At 41.2% G+C, this 19,452-nt stretch overlaps 3 protein-coding genes across 7 annotated transcripts in view; 2 read left to right on the top strand and 1 right to left on the bottom strand.

The window, feature by feature from the left end:
• Window positions 1-501: 501 nt before the first annotated feature.
• Window positions 502-6,007, top strand: maf1b (MAF1 homolog, negative regulator of RNA polymerase III b). 2 transcript variants are annotated; one of them, XM_008396716.2, is made up of 8 exons: window positions 502-1,049; window positions 1,299-1,387; window positions 3,447-3,578; window positions 3,670-3,832; window positions 3,912-4,033; window positions 4,115-4,234; window positions 4,845-4,937; window positions 5,028-6,007. In XM_008396716.2, exons 2-8 carry the CDS (start codon window positions 1,305-1,307, stop codon window positions 5,050-5,052), a joined length of 738 nt encoding a protein of 245 aa, XP_008394938.1. In that variant the 5' UTR covers window positions 502-1,049; window positions 1,299-1,304; the 3' UTR covers window positions 5,053-6,007. The 2 variants fall into 2 exon arrangements, with proteins under 2 accessions (XP_008394938.1, XP_008394939.1); XM_008396717.1 differs by lacking the exon at window positions 5,028-6,007 and having other exon boundaries at window positions 4,115-4,244.
• Window positions 6,008-7,167: 1,160 nt separating this feature from the next.
• arl8 (ADP-ribosylation factor-like 8) lies at window positions 7,168-14,954 on the bottom strand. Its single transcript, XM_008396715.2, has 6 exons — window positions 14,550-14,954; window positions 10,888-10,948; window positions 10,640-10,787; window positions 9,672-9,755; window positions 9,400-9,551; window positions 7,168-8,438 (listed from the first exon to the last, which is right to left on the bottom strand). Exons 1-6 carry the CDS (start codon window positions 14,593-14,595, stop codon window positions 8,390-8,392), a joined length of 540 nt encoding a protein of 179 aa, XP_008394937.1. The 5' UTR covers window positions 14,596-14,954; the 3' UTR covers window positions 7,168-8,389.
• A 326-nt stretch (window positions 14,955-15,280) lies between these two features.
• Window positions 15,281-19,452, top strand: part of nsun6 (NOP2/Sun RNA methyltransferase 6) — a 6,311-nt gene continuing 2,139 nt past the window's right edge. Inside the window, exons 1-10 of one of the 4 annotated variants that reach the window (XR_532340.1) lie at window positions 15,281-15,363; window positions 15,678-15,792; window positions 16,823-16,978; window positions 17,053-17,150; window positions 17,291-17,397; window positions 17,480-17,633; window positions 18,194-18,275; window positions 18,440-18,559; window positions 18,913-19,060; window positions 19,142-19,270. Coding sequence is in view for 3 of the 4 variants with exons in the window: in XM_008396711.1 (XP_008394933.1) it covers window positions 15,703-15,792; window positions 16,823-16,978; window positions 17,053-17,150; window positions 17,291-17,397; window positions 17,480-17,633; window positions 18,194-18,275; window positions 18,440-18,559; window positions 18,913-19,060; window positions 19,142-19,287 (1,101 nt within the window). In the remaining variant the exon portion in view is untranslated. The other 3 variants (XM_008396714.2, XM_008396711.1, XM_008396712.1) reach the window with 3 other exon arrangements.

The raw sequence follows: 19,452 nt of genomic DNA, 5'->3' as shown, positions 1-19,452 counted from the left end.
AGAAATATAATTTATCCCAATTAGGAACTTGCTAAATGAGCTCATACGTATTTACTTGGTTGCAATGCTTCAATACAATATATCTTGGACAAATTAATTCAGTTTTGTTTTTTTTTGAGTAAATGCCTGCTACTCGGAGCTTAAGCTAGTTTTCTGAAACTGGGTCCAGGATGACAACGGTAAACAGTCAGACAGAACTACAATGGGATAGTTAATACCAAAGCTGGAATGGCCCAATCAAAGTCCAAACACACCCAGTTGATTTGAAACTTTATAGTCACAGAAGCTCCATTGAATCTGACGGAACTGGGTAGTGTCAGGAACCACAAGATATTTCCTTTTTTGACATTAAACATTAAGCCACTACCTCAATTGTCTTAACCAATCGCATTTCACTCTACACATAGCGACAGGCAAAAGTAGCCAATCACAAAGGGGCATTAAAAAAATGGGTGGGTCTTAGCAAAACCTGTATATAAATGAAAAGGGGCTGGGTCAACACGTACAGTAGACCCTGTTGTTTTGGTGAGAACAGTGCGGTTGTTGAAGGTTATCGATAAATAACAGAAACAGCATTCAGCTGTGTTTTTTTTTTATTAATAGGCTCAGTAGCGTTTTTGCTGCTTTTCTGATCGAGTCGCTGACAAAAGAGCGACTTGATCCCCCCCCGACACAGATCGTTTTGTAAAATCAGGTCGAAAGGGATGCCGCTGCACGGACGCCAACTGTCTCTGGATTTAATCTCGTCGCATTTAATCGGGAAGAGCAGCTTCTCTATAAACTTAAAGAGCCTCAGAACGTCTCCCGCTCGACCGAGTGCTTCCGTAAGATACCAAAGCTCAAGTTCACGGTGTTAGGTTCGCGTTGAGGCGAAGACCGAAGAATAAATATTCAAGCTAGCAGCTAGTGTTAGCTGGTGGAAAAAACAAAGCGCGGATCGTTAATCCTCGCGAACCGCTTTGACAAAAGAGGTCGAGTTTCTAACGGTGCAGTCGACTGCTACCAGGTCTAACCTGCTTATCTCTGCCTGTGTGGAAGATAATTTTTTGGTAAGTGAATTAAAATCGATGTGTTGAACCAGGAAGACTGTGTGTGTGTGGGGGAGGGGCAGTGTTTTCTGTTGGAGGAAATAGTGTTTTGGTCTGTAATTTATCCAAGGGGGGGCGCTGCTGCGCACTTCTTCTTGTACGTTTCTTTTTCTGTTTACTAAATCGGCACTCTTTGAGAATAAAAGTGTACTTGCTCATTTATATAAGATTTATAATGTCATCTTAATGTAGTTTTTTTTTCTACCCCAGGCTGCCATGAAGCTGTTGGAGAACTCCAGCTTTGAAGCCCTCAGCTCCCGGCTGTGTGTGGAAACAGGGGAGTCCCGTATCCTCGGCAGGTAAATAAATGAATCCCTTCTGCAGTAATGCTTTAGCCCTTCAGTGTGGAAGTGGTGACCGAATATGAGTGATTACTTGTGCAAGAAGCAATTTAAAGGGAAATGTTATATGATCAAACTTATTTTTTATCACATTGCCAGAGAGCAAGACTTTCAGAAGATAACATGAAGGCAGAGTACAAATTACTTTCAGTTTTTATCCAATTAGACTTTAAACATGTCATTGAAAATGCTGGATTTGGAACTGTTTGGAGTTTTTTTGGAAAGTTGAGTTATGTATGTTGTGATCCTCCACTGTGCATTGGACACAAACATGGCTAGAGCCCAACTTTGCTTTAACCATTAACCTTTCCCCAGTTTTTCCTCAACCATTTTCCAGTTGACCCCGACTCTTGTTTTCTGGATGCAGAGAGTAAATCCTCACGGTTGCACTTCTGACTTTTTGGCATAAAGCATTTGGAGGGAGCAGTCCGTATCGTGCATTTCTGTTGTGCAGCAAAAAAAAAAAAAAAGTTTTCCCTTTTTGACGTCATGGAACAGGACAGCCAGTAGATGCAGAGATCACTGACCCTGTGCTGAATTGGGGCAGTGGAGCTGCATCGACCTTCTACGGGTTGCACAATTTGACTAAAGTGTTTTGCTACTCTACGGGCCTCCTTTCAAAGCTCGCGTCGAAAGTTCACCGATGATGTTCTTGTTATTTAGTCTGCAGACTGTAAACCATATCAGTAGGCCTCAGGTTATGCAACCCTCGCCTCCCAGCTGGGCCTTGCAGATACAGCTAAAAGGAGTGTAATTACATAAACTCCAGTGGGCTGTGCAGCTATGCAGTTTCGCGATGTGGGCTGGTGAAACTGAGCGGTGTGGTGGCCGTGGCCTGGGTTGACGCAGATCACTGCGTTCTGTGGTTATTTTGGAGGCCGTTGTTAAGCTGGCCTGAGTGTTAACATACTCGTTACATGAGAGCCGAGTTCTGCTGGTGTTTCAGCCTGACTGGAGGAGGAGTCTTTTCAGCGCAGGACAGCTGTAGCGAAGAACGGATTCAAGTTCAGACAAGCTGAAGTGACATAAGTATTTGCTTATCTGTAAGGGATTGAGGTGCAGAGGGCTTCACAAGGTAGCAGAAAAAGTAGGTGAAGCTCACTTGCTTCGGTAAATAAGTAGCTTTACCATTAATTAATGCATGAGCCCCCTTCATTACACATGCACGCTGCCTAGTCCTGTGTCTGAATGGCTGAGTTGTTGCCAACAGGATTCAAGCAGAAGGTCAGCTGTGTTGTGTTGTGCTGGGAACACCAGTGCTGCTATTTCCACTCCGTGTCCCTTGGACGTTCCTATAATTAAAGCCGTCAGAATCTGGGAGGATTTTCACACTCGCTCTATCCTTAGCCGTAGCACCTTGTGTAACCTCAGAGCGCACCGGAGGAAAATAAACAACTGCCGTCTGCTGCCCGCTGATATCTGACCCAGATACGCGAGCGCAGGAGACCTTTGACGGCGACTGGCGAGGCGTTTGTGTTGCCATGGCTTCCGGAGGACATCCAGAGCTTGATAAATAGTCCAAAACACACTTAATGAATTTGATGTGATAGTAGTTCATAACAGAAAAAGTATATGTAGCTTTCAGTGTCTTAAATCCTCAGGAACTCCAGGGTAACTTGGGTCAGCGTTGCAGAAATGACTGATTGTGCACAAAGGCAGGACCTTTCTGAAAGAAATGTGTAAAGACCTGAAAAAACAACCAGAGCTACAATAGAAGGGTTTACAATAAAGCACATTCATTTTAGAATGGCTTGGTGGATTTAGTCTAGACCTAAATCCACTTGAGAATCTATAGCAAAACCTAGATATGCTTCTATAATTGCAACCTAAAGCATGTTTAGTTGGATGATAATGTTATGGCTTTCTACTTTGCTAAATGTAACGGTGCTATTATGCGTCAAATCATCCCAATAAATAAAAACAAACATTACAATAATAATCTTTATCATCATGTTTTCATTTGATGCATTAATGATTTTTTTTTTTTAATTTCTTTTTAACTCCTGGTGTCCTGCAGGATCGAGAGCTACTCCTGCAAGATGGCAGGAGACGACAAACACATGTTTAAGCAGTTCTGCCAGGAGGGGGAGCCACACGTCCTGGAGGCCCTTTCTCCCCCTCAGTCCACCAGCGCCACCAGCCCGTCTCAGTAAGCACAGCGGTCCAGTTCAGCAGAAATCGGAGAGGGCAACGGGGGAGTATTTAAGGGATGTCGACCACTGTGTGTGTTTGTTTGTTAGGCTGGGGAAGAGCAGCGAGGACGGCGAAAACCCTCTGAGCGACAAGGTGTGCAGGAAGACTCTGTTCTACCTCATCACCACGCTCAACGAGTCCTTCAGGCCGGACTACGACTTCAGCGCCGCCCGGGCCCACGAGTTCAGCCGAGAGCCCAGCCTCAACTGGGTGAGCGCTTCTGCCGCCGCAGGAGGTGTGACTGTTCTGGAAGTACGAGGAGACGTCGCTAAGCTAGTTCTCTCCTCAGGTGGTGAACGCGGTGAACAGCAGCTTGTTCTCCTCGGTGGGAGAAGAGTTCAACTCCGTGGGACCCGAGCTGTGGAACGCCATCGACCAGGAGATCAACCTGCAGAGCTGCGACATCTACAGGTCGGCGTTCTGGTGGTTTACGACGCTTAAACGCACCGTTCTGAAAGATGGGAGTCACTTTTGTTTCTCCTTGTTTCTCAGCTACAACCCGGATCTTGATTCTGATCCTTTTGGTGAAGAGGGGAGCCTCTGGTCCTTCAACTACTTCTTTTACAACAAAAAACTGAAGAGGATCGTGTTCTTCACCTGTCGCTCCGTCAGGTCTGTGCCAGTAAGCATTACTTATTAAAGATGCCACCTAGTAAAAAGTTTAGTTGCTTTTTTTTTTTTTTCTTCTTTTAAAGGGCACCCAAAAGCAGACCAGAGATTTCTTTGTGTGCATTTGGATCAATGATGTCAGAAACGACACGAGATCTGAACTTATGAGGCAGAGTTTTGAACAATGTAGTGGATGAATCAGAGATGAACATATTGGCCAATTTTCCTCTTATTAGATTAGTTTCACCCACATCTTTCAGATTAGTGTTGAGCAGGTTGAACAGTCAATATATATATTTTTTTCTTTTTGCTGTATTACCTGCAAACAAAGCCAAGAATTTCCATCATTTAACTGGAACAAAAATCAAAAAGGTTTAAGCGACATTACAGAAGATAAAACAGGATGTTGTCTAAATCGACTTGATTAGTTTCCTTCTGCCTTGTCACCAGGATAAAGCACTGAAGCTTGTTTTGTCTGGGATTAGGCTTTATCTTTATTTGTTCAGCAACAAATTGGCAAAAAAAAAAATTCTTAAAAAATGTATATAGTAGAACAATAATACCTAAAGATGGATCTTGCTGAAAGATATAAAACCAATGCGATTATTTACAGTGTTCTTAGTGGCTACGGCCGAGGTTGCCTCGACAACGAGCTGGACATGGAGCTGGAGGACGAAGAAGAGATGGACGGCTTCACCGAAGAAGGGTGAGATTAATCACGGCTTAAGATGTTTTTTTTTTTTTTTTTTTCTCATCGTTTCTTTCCCAACTTAACATTTTTGAATTTCTTCCTCAGGTTCCCCAGAGCTCTGTGTGTGTAGATCCCAGACCTGCAGCCTCCAAAGATCACCCGTACCCGTACTCCTGTTGTTCTTTGTCCTTTTTTTGTGTGTGTGTAAAATCCATGGGAGTTTTGCTGCCTCATCCGAAGGCGTTTTGTTGTTTGGGACTGAAGCATGTTTGGTCGCTTTCAGTCCAACGGCGAACTCTGCGGCCACAAAAGTGGTGGACGTTTTAGTAAAGGCGCCCCAGCGCAACAAGAAGTTCCTTTTACCACCCGCAATATATAATTTTTGACCCGTGGGCTCTTCTCTACGTGTTTTGTTTTTCCCCAAAGACTTTGTCATGGGCGCTTGAGCAGAAGTGGATTTTATGGCAGAGAAAGATGCAAAAGACTGCCAGAGTTTGGTTTGTTCCTAATAGAGGGGGAGGTCCAGATTACACCAGCACCAGTGACAACAAACATTTAAGTCTGGACTGAGCTGAGCTGAGTTGATCGGAAGGCAGACAGGACTGAATGGACAGCCGACTTTGTGTCTTCAATGTCTTTTTATGTGTGAAAGTGATGTTACTGTGAAATGTTTGACATCCTAAAAAAACCTTTTTATTACTGAAACGTTACCTTATGGTAGGTATTTACTGCAAGTTCTCATCTGTACCTGTTCTGACACTGAGGGGTTTGCAGCTTGGACAACATGCCAGCTTTTATTAGACGTTCACTGATATACACTTGTGATATGTTTATTTTATCGCTCCATTCCTCAGTGTGTTCCTGCTGTTTTTTTCATTCGCTCATCGCCTCATTGCAGTGGTTCTTTAACAAGTGAATGTGTAGTAAACTTTTTTTTAGAGTACCGATTAGACGTTTCAAAAACTGCACGGCTACTTTTACGCTCATTAAAAGATGGGATTGGTTCAGTGTCCTTTTAAGACTACTGTGCCTTGTTTTCATTGGCCAGTAGTACAGACCGTAATAAATTGGTGTTTATATCTTAATGGCCTGAATTTCTTCTCCCACAACAGAACTGGAACAATGGAAGGTTTGGCTTCTAGGTTTATCTAGGAATGTAGTCAAAAAGTTAATTATACAGGAAATATTTATTTTGATTACTATGGTTTACAGGTAATGTATATTTGTTTTAATAGTATAAAGGAAATATAATTTAAACATTCTATGCAATCTTGGTAAGTGCTGAATATTGAACCATAAAAAGTCATAACAATGAAGCGGACTGTGATATCTTGACATGTTAATTAAAAGTTTAGCAGAAGGAAACAATAACTTGCATTGCATAATCTTCTAGTCTTGTAAGAAACTTAAGTTTTGGGTTTTTATGAGAATCTCTAAAATGACCTGTAATAGCTTTTGAATGTAATTTTTAATAATGTGCACCTCTGTTTTCCAAATAGTGTAATATCAGTGCAAAATATTCACTGATATTTTGGGAACATGTTCTCAATGTTAATATATTCAACCTGTTGGAATGTCACTGGAGTAGATTCACACGCCTGACAGAGGATGGTGCACAGAACAATGAAAGTGTTCAGTATTGTGACATGAAAGATGTGGGTGAAACTGATCCAACCCAACAAATCTCATTGCAGCACCGATTCAGAGCAGAGTTTTACCGCAACAGCTGCTTGTAAAGTTTCATGGTGAATAACTGGGAATCGGCCAGGTTGGATCATATTTAATAGATGCATCATTTGATGAGTATCTCATCAAGATACTCTCAGCTACATGGATGAAGGAGGAGTTTATCACTCATGCTGGTGGATCTGAGCAAAATGGTTTTATTCTTTGAAATTTGATTTTGGCATTTTCCTCAAGTCTGGGTAGTTCTGAGAAGTTTTTTCAGACTTTATTCCTTAAAATATGCTTTTCATTTCATCTTTTCCCTGCAATTCCTTGTGTCCTGCCTCTTTGTACTCTAGTTTCTCGTGCACATCCACATGTGAAGGGGTTCTCGCGTTAGAAATATCTGCCATTAAACTCTGTACTTCAATGTGATATTTGAAACTGATTATGAAAATTGAGTCTTATAAAGGAAATATTCCCGTAAAGACTCAGGAACTCTCCATTGTGTACCTACCTGGAACGCTACCTGATGTACCGACGGAGGACTCGCTCCCTTTAAAGGATGACGGAACACTTGTTCAAAAACAACAGTTTAATGAAAAAACAAATGCAGTACATAATGCAGACGAGATGTCACCACAGCATGTGACCCGTTTCCTTGCTTTGTGAGCTCCAGCTGGAAGCCTCACTGCCGCAGAGTTAACTGGTGCATGGTTCAACTTCCTGTTTATCTGGCCGCCTGACGACTCAGGCTCACTGCAAGCCGTGCACCTCCAAATTTGACCACGTCTGAACTTGTATAACAAGTTCTCAAAGTGGCACGTGCATAGATGCGATGGTAAAGGATTCATTTGACAAGCCGGAAGAGGAAACGAATCGGGCGGACTAGAGAGGTTGTATTAAGGCTGAATATCAAGTACCAGAGCTGAAACGTCGAGTCGGTACCATCCTGCCTGCCGTCGACCACCGAACCTTGCGGTGCAAGCAGTTTCCTGTAAACGCTTGGCACCCGTTTCATAGTGGCTTCCGCCGATCCCTTTGTTTAAATTGTACAAAAACAGTTCCAGAGAAAGATGGAGTAAAATAAGCCTACAAACTAACCCTCTTAATCACTAAAATGACTATAGAGCAAAACTAAAATTAAATAACTCAATGCATTGTTTATAAAATGCTGAGAAATACTGTTAAAACCCAAGCTTCCACTTGCAGTCCAATTGATGTTTAAGCGATTTTTCATCTTCCAAATTTACCACGTCAACATTGGCTGGATCATTTATGGCAAAAGAAAAAAACAAGTTGGTTTAAAAACTCCAAATAAATGTGAGACATGATGACTGTAGCTTATGAACCTGAAACAAAATGTAACAAACATCTGTGCTTAGAATGAGGACCAAATAAAAACATCATTGTGTCAAATTAATAGAACATCTTAGTGTGAATATAATCATTGGAGCTGCTTTCATAATACTGTGTAACTCCTCCGTTTGACCTGTAGAAAGCTGCACCATATTAAAGTTCCCTTAAAGTACTCGGCTTGTGAGATGTAACGCGACATGATATGCATGTAGTGTAAATTGTCCTTGACTGACAACCTTCTTCGCAGTCTTTGTTTTGGCTCCGACTCCACCAAATGATTTTGTGGTGGTTCGTCGGCGGTGCTGCCTGTTGTTGTGTCACTGAAGACAAAAAAAAAAAAAAAAAAAAAAAAAAAAAAAAGGAAGCCAGTAAGGACAAAAATGGTGTGCCACCTCATTAGGGAGAGGTGCAGGTAGTCAGGCATTGATGGCAGGACAGGGGGGCTATCTGAGTCCAGCTCTGGAGGTCATCCATTCAAGGCCTTGACATAAACTGGAACAAACAAGAGACGTAATGAGATTCAAGACCCAAAACCCACACAGGACTTTATTTTCAGCTGCTTATGACAATGCTAGCATCTTAAATTGACTCATGCATAAACGATCAAGTTCAAAGGAGACCGTTTAGTGAAAAAAAAAAGCGACACCTGGTGGCTACCGGCTCTTCTAGCGAGACAGATTCAAAGGCCTGCAGTTAAGCCCAAAATTCAACCTCAATCTGCCAGAGGTCTGAGTAAAGTGATCTTAACTTAATCACCAGAATCCTGAGTTGAATCTGTGGATGGGGTTTAAGTGTACAGTGATGGAAAGACAAGAGTCACTTTTGACTCTTATGTCAAAAGTGACATTCCAGTGGAAACGTGCAAACAGCTGGCTAGCAAAGCAAAAAATTAAATAAATATGCTTTAAACATCATTTTAGAAAACATTTTGGATGAATTAAAACTATAAATCTACCACAAGTATGAAAAATGTGGACTTGGCTGTAGTTTTGAAAGTCACTCTATAACAGCTAAAATCTTCCTAACCTTGAACTTTATCGTTTTAACATGGATTTAATGTATTTTTGGGGATTTTATGTGATAGTAGTACAATTGAATGGAAAACGTGTATTTTTCAAAATGTTCTACAAACAAAAAGCCTGTAAATCCAGTAAGATTAGTTTGAGAGTGTCGGAATATCAAATTTCAAGTTTCCCCACAGATTCTCAGGAATGGTCCATTGGGGTTGTTGTCTTGCTGCGAGGTGAGCCCAGACCCTTCTGGTCAGAACGGAATTTTATTTAGTGGCGTCATTCTAAAAAGGGGCTGAAAATATACTATAACCGTGTGATTTTTAATCAAACAAATAAGAAAAAGAACATGGATCGCTTTCCTTCTATTCCATTTTCTGAACAGAAGGAGAAATCTTAAGTAATCATCTGAGGCTGGTTTGTAAACCAGTAGACAGTCTCACCCCTCTCCTGTCAGAGCGCAGCAGGACTGGATGTGCCAGGGATGGTCTTTGATGGAGCTCAGGGTGAGGTATTTGGAGATCTCCGCTGCCGACATGCAGTCCTTCATGTCCTGCTTGTTGGCGAATATTAACACGGCTGCCTTCCGCAGGTCCTGAGGGGGACAATTCAGAGAACAATGCAGCTTAAGTCACACCTTCTGATCTGCAAGTTCTTGACAATGGCGCAACTATGGCACAAGTTAAGCTTATTTCCTTCCTGGAGCGTCGCCCACCTCATGAGCCAACATCCTGTAGAGCTCCTCTTTAGAGATGGCCAGTCTCTCCCTGTCGGTGCTGTCCACCACCAGAATAATGAACTGCAGAGAGAAAAATCACAGAGCGACTTTTAAAGGAATTAAATGCGACACGACGGGTGGGCATATCCAGTCGCTCGGACGCTCAACCCGACAACCTCTTCTGAATGAGAAATAGGAGCCTTCAATGACCGGAGACCAAAGAAATGTTTCGAGACGGCACTAAAATCAAATCGACTCTAGAGGAAGTTGCAAATGGGTTGACATGGCGTATTTAACATGTAAATATCACACCAATCATGAGAGGGTTGTAACATGACTACTTGACTTGAGCAAAGGGATGGACACGGTCAGGATGCAACAGGGAATCTAGAAAAACTTCAACTTCTATATGAATAATTTTATTCATATAAAAGGATTCTCTCTGTGCCGATTTGAAAATCCTTGCGTTTGTTTTTAAGCCACTTCAAAGTGAAAGATGAACAAGGATGTTTCCTGTTGACCTTCCTCATTCAAATTTTAAACTTCAGTTTAAAACACTAATAAGCACGAAGATCAGAATATTTTTCAGAAATGACGTACCAAGATGTAATAAAAGCTTTTGTTAAATGACTCCCATCGTGAGTGAAGTGTTGGTGGTGTCTCAGCATTGTCCCCAACACATCTGCCTCTCCTGTTTCGTTTTTTTTTTCCTTTGTCCTTTTATATCCCAAGTACTGCGGCAGCTGACCCCAACTTTGCCTCTGAGACAGACTCCTTTGTGATAAAGTTAACCCAGCTGACATCGGCGACCCCTGCTGCAGTCTGAGCTCTGAATGAAACGCACCAACTGCCACTCAGGAGAAGGAAACATGGAAAATAATCCTCCCCCCCCCCTACACCCAAGACAAGAGTGCTGGGAAAAAGTTTGGAACAATGCTGACCTAAAAACGTAACGTGGTTCTGACCTCTGTGTTGGAGTAATAGGTGTTCCAGGAGGACCTCAGCGATTCCTGTCCACCTATGTCCCACATCAGGAAGTGGGTGTTCTTCACCACTATTTCCTCCACATTGCTCCCAATGGTGGGCGATGTATGAACAACCTCATTCATCAGACTGTACAATAAAATAATAATAAAAAAGTGAAAGAATCCAAGAGTAGTGGGAAAAAAATTCAGTTTATGTTTTTCAGGTTGGTTTCAAAGATTGTACTTACAATTGGTAAAGGATGGTGGTTTTCCCCGCGTTGTCCAGACCCACAATAATCACCTTGTGCTCTGTGACAAAAACAGTGAACCAGGATTTGTTTTACGATCTGAGGAAAGACACAAACTGCACTGTTTACTGTAACAGCACTACGTGGCAGAGAGGAGGGGGAAAAAAAAAAACTAAACGTGATGTTTTCAGTCAACACAAAGCGCACACCCTCACCCCAGACACCTACAGCAGCACATTTTAAAGAAAAAAATAATCACTCTCTGAACTTCCTGTCTCAGTTTTCCCTGACATCACTTCTTACCATTCATAAGAACTACAGGGAGGATTTAGGCTGAATAAACACAGTAAGGGAGCCAACATGAACATTTCTGTCCCTCTGACTCGCAGAGGGAAGGAAGTTCTGCTGGTCAGGATGAACTATGCTCGCTTTTGCAGGATATACATTGTGTATTGCTTCCTTCATGGCCTGCTACCATGTGTTGATGACAAGCAATGCCAGCAGATAAAATGTGTGCATGAACACAGAATCTCTCACCTGATGTTTTATAAAGCCGAGACACGACGGGAAGAGATTTTATTCTCATCTTTGACTATTTTCCACTCTCTGACTGAAGTATTCTCCTGAACTCTCAGATTTTCCTATGCTGCAACCACAAACTTGGACTTCATAGGGACTTTATGTGAAAAAACACAAACTAGTGAAAATTTATATATTTAAATAATAAAAAAAAAACTTAAAAAAAAAAAAGTGTTATGTATTTTTAAATCAGGAGGGTGAACCCCTTCCAAAGTCTCAAATTCTTCCTTAGTCTCTTGAAGTTCCTGGACCCTCATTGTCGCCCTGTTTTTAGCTTTATCCGTCTCCTGACCAAGTAGGACTCCACAGCATGATGCCATCACCACTGTGTGGATGTTGTGTTCCGAATGTGCAAAACAAAAGTTCAGCTTCGTGCCAGAGCACCTTCTTTACATGCTTCTGTATATGGCATGTCAAAAGCTGCAAACAGAAATTGTTATTTTTTTTACCCCAACAATTGTGCTTTCCTTTTCCACACAGTCCATATTTGTGAAGAATTGCCCTGTTAACATATTAAGTTGTGGATACTGCAGCTTCTCCGATTACAGCACAATTGTACCCTGTTCTGCTGTTTGGGGTGTCGTTTCTAGAAACCTAATCCTGCTTTAAACTTCACTACAACTTTATCCTTTATAAACACGGCTAATCTGTTCGTAGCGAACAGTCAAAAAAAAAAAAAAAAAAAAAAATCACTGCTCGTAAATATTTATTATGGCAATTTAAAATAAAAAAGCTGCAACACAAAGCTCTGAAATTTAATAACGACCTCACAAATGTTTAAACTGCAGTAACTAATGGCAGATTCTTTGAGATACTCACCATGCAGTTAAGCTCATGTCTCTTCCTAAGAAAGCTCAATTAAGAATGTAATCTATGCATCAACTATGTGGAGTTTTCTGTGTATCCCACACCAAGAGTTCCTGTCGGTTCTTAGCCAATGCAAATTGATTAATCTTGCTTCCATGCCATCTGAACTCAATGTGTTGCCTTCTTTAAGCATGCTGTATGGGAGCTCTTTTAAGAATCCAGTCTAGTAAAACATTTTCCTTCAGGCACTTTCCTTGAGTCCAGTCGTACGTATCCACTCTTGTTCTCACCTCCACTTCTTTTGTTTTCTTTGGAACCACCCAGAAGAAGCAGACAATATGTTTGCAGAAGTTTCAGAGAATCTGTAATGGTTTCATGTGAAAGCTTTGTGTGTGTGTGTGTGTGTGTGTGTGTGTGTGTGTGTGCGTGCGTGCGTGCGTGTGTGTGGCCACGTGCACTGTGCACAGAGACTTAAGGTCTTGCAACATACCTTTATTGTTTATGATTACATTTGGAGATTTTTAAGCATTTTAACTGAGCCCAGGTTCATTAAAGCAGCTCAGATTAATTAATATTGCTTTTATTTCCCCAACACACACAATGAAACAACTCAACCATCATCAGAATACAGTTATTAAATGTAGCAACTAAGTGTTTTGCAAAAATGAATCCACTACCGATGCAAGTTACTGATTAGTTAATCTAAAGTTGACTAATCATATTGATCAACTAACAATTAACCAATAAGCCACCATTAAAAAAACAAAACAAAACAAAAAAAACCACGGTTGTTTTTCGGTGTTGTTCTGGAAAGCAACAAGGGCTAAATTTTCATAATATGCTCGATTAAAAGAAAGAAGAAGAAAAAAAAGACATTGTGAAACTTATTTCACAATGTCACAATAACTCTATTTAGACAGTTTATCTTTCCCATTCTGGTATGGTGGTCAAATGTCAGCACTAAAAGAAAGTCCAAGCAAAAGTTATTAATTGATTGAAAATAATTTTGATCCAATATACCAATAATCAACAATTAATCGAAAGTCAATTGCCTGCATCCCTAGAAACAACCCCCCCCCCCCTCCCAAAAAACAGTCAATTAGCAGTAGTTCTTATGAAATTGGAGAGAAATTAAGATTTAAATTTTCTTCAAGGTCAAATGACATGACCAATATAATAACTATAAAAATACCCACTTTATCATTGCCATAATGTTCCGTTTTAAACCTTAACTGGGTAAGTCGTTGAGGAACTTAGCAGGCGACTGCAGTCAGATTAACACACATGCTGCTTTTAGATTGCCAACTGTCGACATGAACCAGTGGTACCTGATGGGTGGGACACCTTTACTTTCCACTCCATGACTGTTTTTGTTTTTCCATACTGTAAATATTTCCTAGTAGGACTGAATATCTTGATAAGTGAAGGAAAAGTGTGGCAGCTCACCAGCAGTGGGGGAGGTGGGGGGGAAATGCTGCGTTGTGTTATCTTCCATCAAAGCTCAAGTCATCTTCAATTAAACATTGTTCTTTATTATAAAACCACGGTCCTTCTTAAGAAAATAACAGATGTAGGGCTTGGCCACACCACAATGAACTATGTAATAACGTGTGAGCAAAGTTTTAAAAGACTTCATTAAAAAAAGAAAAAAAAAAAGTTGTACTGTGTAAGCACAGCATATTAGCTGTGTTTATACACAGCTAATATGCAGGTTATCATCGTCACTGGGAGGATCTTGAAGTTTCTATATTTTATGTCAACTTATTCGGGGCCAGGAAAAGCGTTCAAGTTCATTTCAAAACTGCAATAAAACCCTGTACTATCCAGTTTTCGATGGAGTGGAGCACTGTAGAAAATGTTATCTAGCTCATCAAACTCTTAGAAAGCCCATGATACGTTATGCAATGCTTTGTGTCCCGGATAGTGAACTAAAGCTGATTGACAAACTGGATAAACTGAGGCAGGCTCTCTTACTTCATGTAATTATGTCGTCCACTACGTGATAAACAGATTAAGCGCCGCCGCGGTGGCTCGGATGGACACATTGAGAGTTTTAGTTGTTGTTTTGTCACTTAACCCGAACAAAGAAGAGGACAACTCAGAGCCGAAGATAGATGCGTGGCGAGATAATTCACCCCTTCAATATGTTGTTGGGGCTCTTGCTGCTCACTTCAAGCTAACGGGCTTCCATTATCTCCGGTAGACTTGAGCTCGCTGTGAACCGTAACAGTGTGATTACCTTTTTTTTCTTTTCCATCTCCAAACACGACACCTACCTTGGTTGCAGAAGTAGCTCCACAGTTTTGCGAAAATCAGGCCCATCGTTCTGGTCGGTTTCGGGGTGGTCGGCTAACAGCAGCCCTTTAGCTTCTCTCCGCTCCCTGGTTGTCCACACCGTGCGGCGGCGGCGGTCCGAGCCTGGCTGCGGTAGATAAGACTAACTGCACATTTTCTCTACAACAAAGCGCATTCCCGAAAACAAAGACTCCATGCGCGTCCGTTTCTTTAAAATATACCTAACGGGAGGATGAATAACGTAATGTAATAAATAGTTATTGAAAAAAATGCAAGACGCAACAAATCGGACAAACGGCTGTTAAACGTCCACACAGCTGGGTAGGACTTCTGCCAGTTAGCTGCTCACAGAAGAGCAATCCCGACTATTCACTTGTCAGCGTGTTACGCAATGACGTAACACGACTTACGTTTGATTCCCTCCCTCCCCCTTCGTCTATGTTCGGTTTTTACAGTCAAAAACACATTTTAAAACATATAGATGCAACTTTGTATGTAAATGTTGAAATTGAAATTAAATTAGTAACTTTTTTTATTTCGAGTAAATCTGAGTCCATAATTTGACTAATAATAATAATAATAATAATAATAATAATAATAATAAATAATAATAATAATAATAATAATAATAATAATAATAATAATAATAATAATAATAATAATAATATATAAGTACATTCAGGAATGCGTTGAAACTAAAACAGGCTGGTGAGGGGGATGGTTTTTGCCATGTGACTTTCTCAGTGACGTATGCGGAAGTAGTAGTCTAAACAACCATCAGATCTGAACCATGCCGTAAGTATGGAATTACACATTTCGGTAAAGTTTATCTGCTTAAAATCAGTATTAATGCTAATTTTATAAATGTTCACAAAAAGTGAACTTGCTAAATAGGTCAGAGGTGTCGGTTGTTATATCATTACTTTAGAGCCCATTTAGTTTTACAAAAATCAACATAACCATTGAACATGGTTTTTGAATTGTGTATTCTGAGTCATTCAAAGCAGGAGTCATTTATCACAGTCAAGTCTCTGATAGATTTCCAGAAAAGTCTCCAGTCAGTGATGTTTATCAGTATTTCAGAAATGTCCAAAAGCATTTTTGTTCAGTTTCTGTTAACAGAATTACGTCGCGATGCACACAGGAGAAATGTCAGTCTTTCCAAAAATCTCCCTGAAGCCAGAAGTGACAGGATATCTTAGAAATGTCTTCCTAAACAAAGAGGTAAGTATTTCTTGGAAACAGATTATAATCTTGAGTTGTGAGTATGAGCACGCTATGTCATAGTTGTGATTTTTTTTCTTATTTTTGCATAACATTCTGCTTGCAGCAACACATGCCACAACTGCCATCTTATGACATCTTATAACTGATGAGTCGTTTGCATAACTGTCTAATATTTCTCTGGTCTTTGTTTTGCAGAATTGTTTAAATTCAGTTATATTGTCAGTCTCTTAAGCACAAAACTGCCTGTTTAAGTTTATGGAACATTATCTCTATCTGATTTAATTCCAGACTTTGACTAGGTCATTCCAAAACCTTTATTTTGTTTCTTGGAAACATTCAGATTTAGAGTTGCGTGTGCGCTCTAAATCTGCTGTAGGACGATGTAGGATCATTATCCTATCAATATCAAAGCACACATGAGCTTAAGGTCATGAACTGATGGCCCAAATGTATTAGGAATCATCAATATTTTTCTTGGGGATTGTGAGGTGATTGTTTGTATTTTTTTTTGTTAGAGTTCTTTTTAGTCCTTCCTGGATAAGTTTTCAGTGCACTCTTGGGAGTAAGTTTGATAGCTTGCTACTCTAGGAAGGTTTGTCCATGTTTTCTCCATTTGTGGATAAAGGATGCAATAAGTTTTCATTGTGAAAACTCGATGCAATTATTCAATGGAAACCTGCTAAAATCTGCGTTTGTTATTATTTCTGTACTTAAAACATCAGTTGTCCATTGTAGAAGGACCAAAGAGGCATCTCTGCCTCTCGAACTGCAGATTGCAGACCATTAAGCGACAAGGTTGACATTTAGACACAATGAAATTTTCCTGCAGAAAATTGATTCTAAACACATCGAATCTGGTTTTAGAATGGATAAAGCACACTAGCGTTTAGCAAGTAGCCTGACCTCGACCCCGTTGAAAATACACTCCACTATATTAAAAACTCTTGAAACCATGCTAACACCTTCCATTTCAGAACTACCTGTTCTGAAAACGAAGTGTTTCTCATGTTGATTGTAAATTGCTCAGGTGTTAGCTGCTGTGGGTCCCCAGGAGGCAGAAAGTCGTTTCCAGAAGCTGCTCACATGTTTGTCTCACCCGCCTTCTACCACGTGTGTGCGAGCCAGCACTCACCTGGCTCCTCTGGAGGACATCAGGCTCAGTCTGGAGGAAGAGCTCAAGAAGGTGAGCAAAGAGAATTTACGTGTATTAAGTTTTCACTAGAGTCACAGATGAGAGACTTACTTTTATTTCTTAAGCAGCAGAAATGCGGCTCGTCAGCAGAAGAACCGTCTGTCCAGATTGCGCCACACCCACGAATCGCAGATGTGCTGCTACTTCCTGTTGACGGCCCGAGGTATGCGAGGAATGGCGGGACATAGTTCCGAATGTCTCTGCAGCTCGCACTCAACGGGAACCCAAAACCTCAGCTTGGAAATCAAATGAAGAACTATAGAAATACATGTAAGAAATGCATGTGTTCCTCTGAATCCTCAGGGCGGTGGAGCGGCTGAGCTCTGAGCTGGTGGTGGACGCTCAGTGTGGCAGCGCCGTACTCAGAGGAGCTCACGTCTTCGCCCCAGGGATCGTCGCCAGCCCCAAGTGTAACATAGCCGTATTTAATATCACTTCAACTGTCTTTCTCGTGTCCTCCAGCAGCCCTTCATGTCGTGTTTTTGTCTTCAGACATGAAGGCGGGAGACATGGTGGCGGTCTTCTCCGATTTAGAAGGAAGGTGCACTCGTGGAGCGACAAGATTCCAGGGAAGCAAGGTGTTTGTGGGGAACGGAGTTGCAGAGATGGATCGCTCGGCCATCTTCGCCACTGAAACCCCGGCCAGGTGGTTGAATGTTTTCTTTTTTCTAACCAGCAGCAAGCCACAAAAGTTTCAGGATAATGTGAATGATGTGAGAAGATGGTTGCGGAGAAACTCTGTTGGGTTGAGATTTTATTGTAGATTTAAGTGCATCTACCTTCCACTTTACAATTACACACTCATTTATTTTCACGAAGCTTTTCATATTTATCTGGTACTTCTTATTACACTATTTTTCTCCTCTATCTACTAAAACAAGTTATCTTTTAACAGAAATAAAATAATAAACTTAAGTGTAATCATTCTTTAGATGTAAATAAATAATTGGCATTTTTGTTGCCGTCTGGTCTTTAACTGTTTTCACTGTTTATAACTCAGTTTGTTAATAGAAAACTGAGTTTATTTTAATTTTGCTTGACATCTCAACTTGCAGCACATTTCAAAGCCGTGAAAGGAGGAAATTTAATTTTTGCAATATCCAAGGAAATAAACACTAGATACAACACACTTCTTCAGAAAGCAGAAATGTCTACATCTGTACACCAGTGCTCATAAAATATCTCTATGGCGACGTGTGTTTCCAGAGGTGTGGGTGTTCGAATGGTCGATCCACTTTACAAGAGTCCCTCCTTCGACGGTCTTCTGCCCAGCATGGTGTTCCTGCAGGTATTTCTGTCAGAGCCTATTAAAGCGAGGATGATAAATTGGTCATCTGATAAACTCAGACAGAGTCCAGACTTTCTTTAATAAAGCCTATTAACTTTCTTGTCACCAGTTGAACCTGCTCTGCATAATCTGCCAACGTTGTCTTTTTTTTTTTTTTTTTGCAGAACCTTCCCTCTGTGGTGGTGGGGCATGTGCTCGCGCCCCAACCTGGAGAGCGGATCTTGGATATGTGTGCTGCCCCTGGAGGGAAGACGTGCCACATTGCTGCCCTCATGGGGGATAAGGTGCTGTGATAGTTTTTGATGTGGACTCTAAGTAAAAAAATGTACCCTATACATCTTTCTGCTCCTCAACAAGTTTTCTGTTGCTTATATGCCAATGAATGAAGAGTGGGCGTCCCCTGCTTGTTGCGGATATTTTAGAGAACGGGTAATGGGCTTTGTGTGGGGCTTCACACTTTTTTGCCCGTTTATTTATTTATTTATTTTTTACTCTTATGACAGTTTCAGCACATGCTTTTTGAAATACATGTTTCTTGTAGTGACGCTCCTGTTTTCTGGAAATAATTAAAAGCATTTTCACACAATTAGAGCATACACTTATTAGAACTGAAGTCCCCCTCGACCGTCCCGCACAGGGAGAAGTTGTGGCCTTGGACAGAATCCGAAACAAGATCGACCGCATTCGTCAGAACGCACAAACGCTGAGCTTGCAGAGCATCAAAGCTTTCTGCTTCAACAGCACTCGGGCTGTTAGTGATGACGAGCCAACACAGGAAGCTGAAGGTAAAGCATGACATCTGTAATCCTCTTGTGTGTTTCTGGTCGAGTTAAATAACCAGTAGTGTACTACTCCCATCACTCCAGGACCTCCTTTCCCTCCGGAGAGTTTCGACCGGGTTCTGCTGGACGCTCCCTGCAGCGGCCTGGGTCAGCGGCCCAACATGGCCAGCACCTGGAGCCTGAAGGAGATCTGCTCCTACCCGCCGCTGCAGCGCAAGTTGTTTCAGGCTGTAGGCCTTACTACACCCAGATACTACACTCCTGTCGTTTACTCATTTTTACCTGTAGAGGGCAGCATTGGACACTAATCACGTTTAAGTGAAACAAAGAGGCTTCTGAAGAATACTATACATGTGTCCTTCTGGCTGAAAGAAGCAAACTCTAAATCAAATATA

This window comes from Poecilia reticulata, linkage group LG20 (genome assembly GCF_000633615.1).
Source record: "Poecilia reticulata strain Guanapo linkage group LG20, Guppy_female_1.0+MT, whole genome shotgun sequence".
NCBI lineage: Eukaryota > Metazoa > Chordata > Actinopteri > Cyprinodontiformes > Poeciliidae > Poecilia > Poecilia reticulata.
Note: the sequence above shows the minus strand (reverse complement) of the source record. Positions and strands in the feature narration are given on the sequence as shown.

Excerpts from the sequence above, each read along its gene's own strand:
- arl8 (XM_008396715.2), bottom strand. The coding sequence starts at position 14,595 with ATGGGCCTGATTTTCGCAAAACTGTGGAGCTACTTCTGCAACCAAG. Across the intron at positions 10,788-10,887 it reads ACCACCATCCTTTACCAATT|TCTGATGAATGAGGTTGTTC; the intron begins GTAAGTACAATC and ends TTTATTGTACAG. Across the intron at positions 9,756-10,639 it reads CCTATTACTCCAACACAGAG|TTCATTATTCTGGTGGTGGA; the intron begins GTCAGAACCACG and ends TTCTCTCTGCAG.
- maf1b (XM_008396716.2), top strand. The coding sequence starts at position 1,305 with ATGAAGCTGTTGGAGAACTCCAGCTTTGAAGCCCTCAGCTCCCGGCTG. Across the intron at positions 4,235-4,844 it reads TTCACCTGTCGCTCCGTCAG|TGTTCTTAGTGGCTACGGCC; the intron begins GTCTGTGCCAGT and ends GATTATTTACAG. Across the intron at positions 4,938-5,027 it reads GACGGCTTCACCGAAGAAGG|GTTCCCCAGAGCTCTGTGTG; the intron begins GTGAGATTAATC and ends TTTCTTCCTCAG.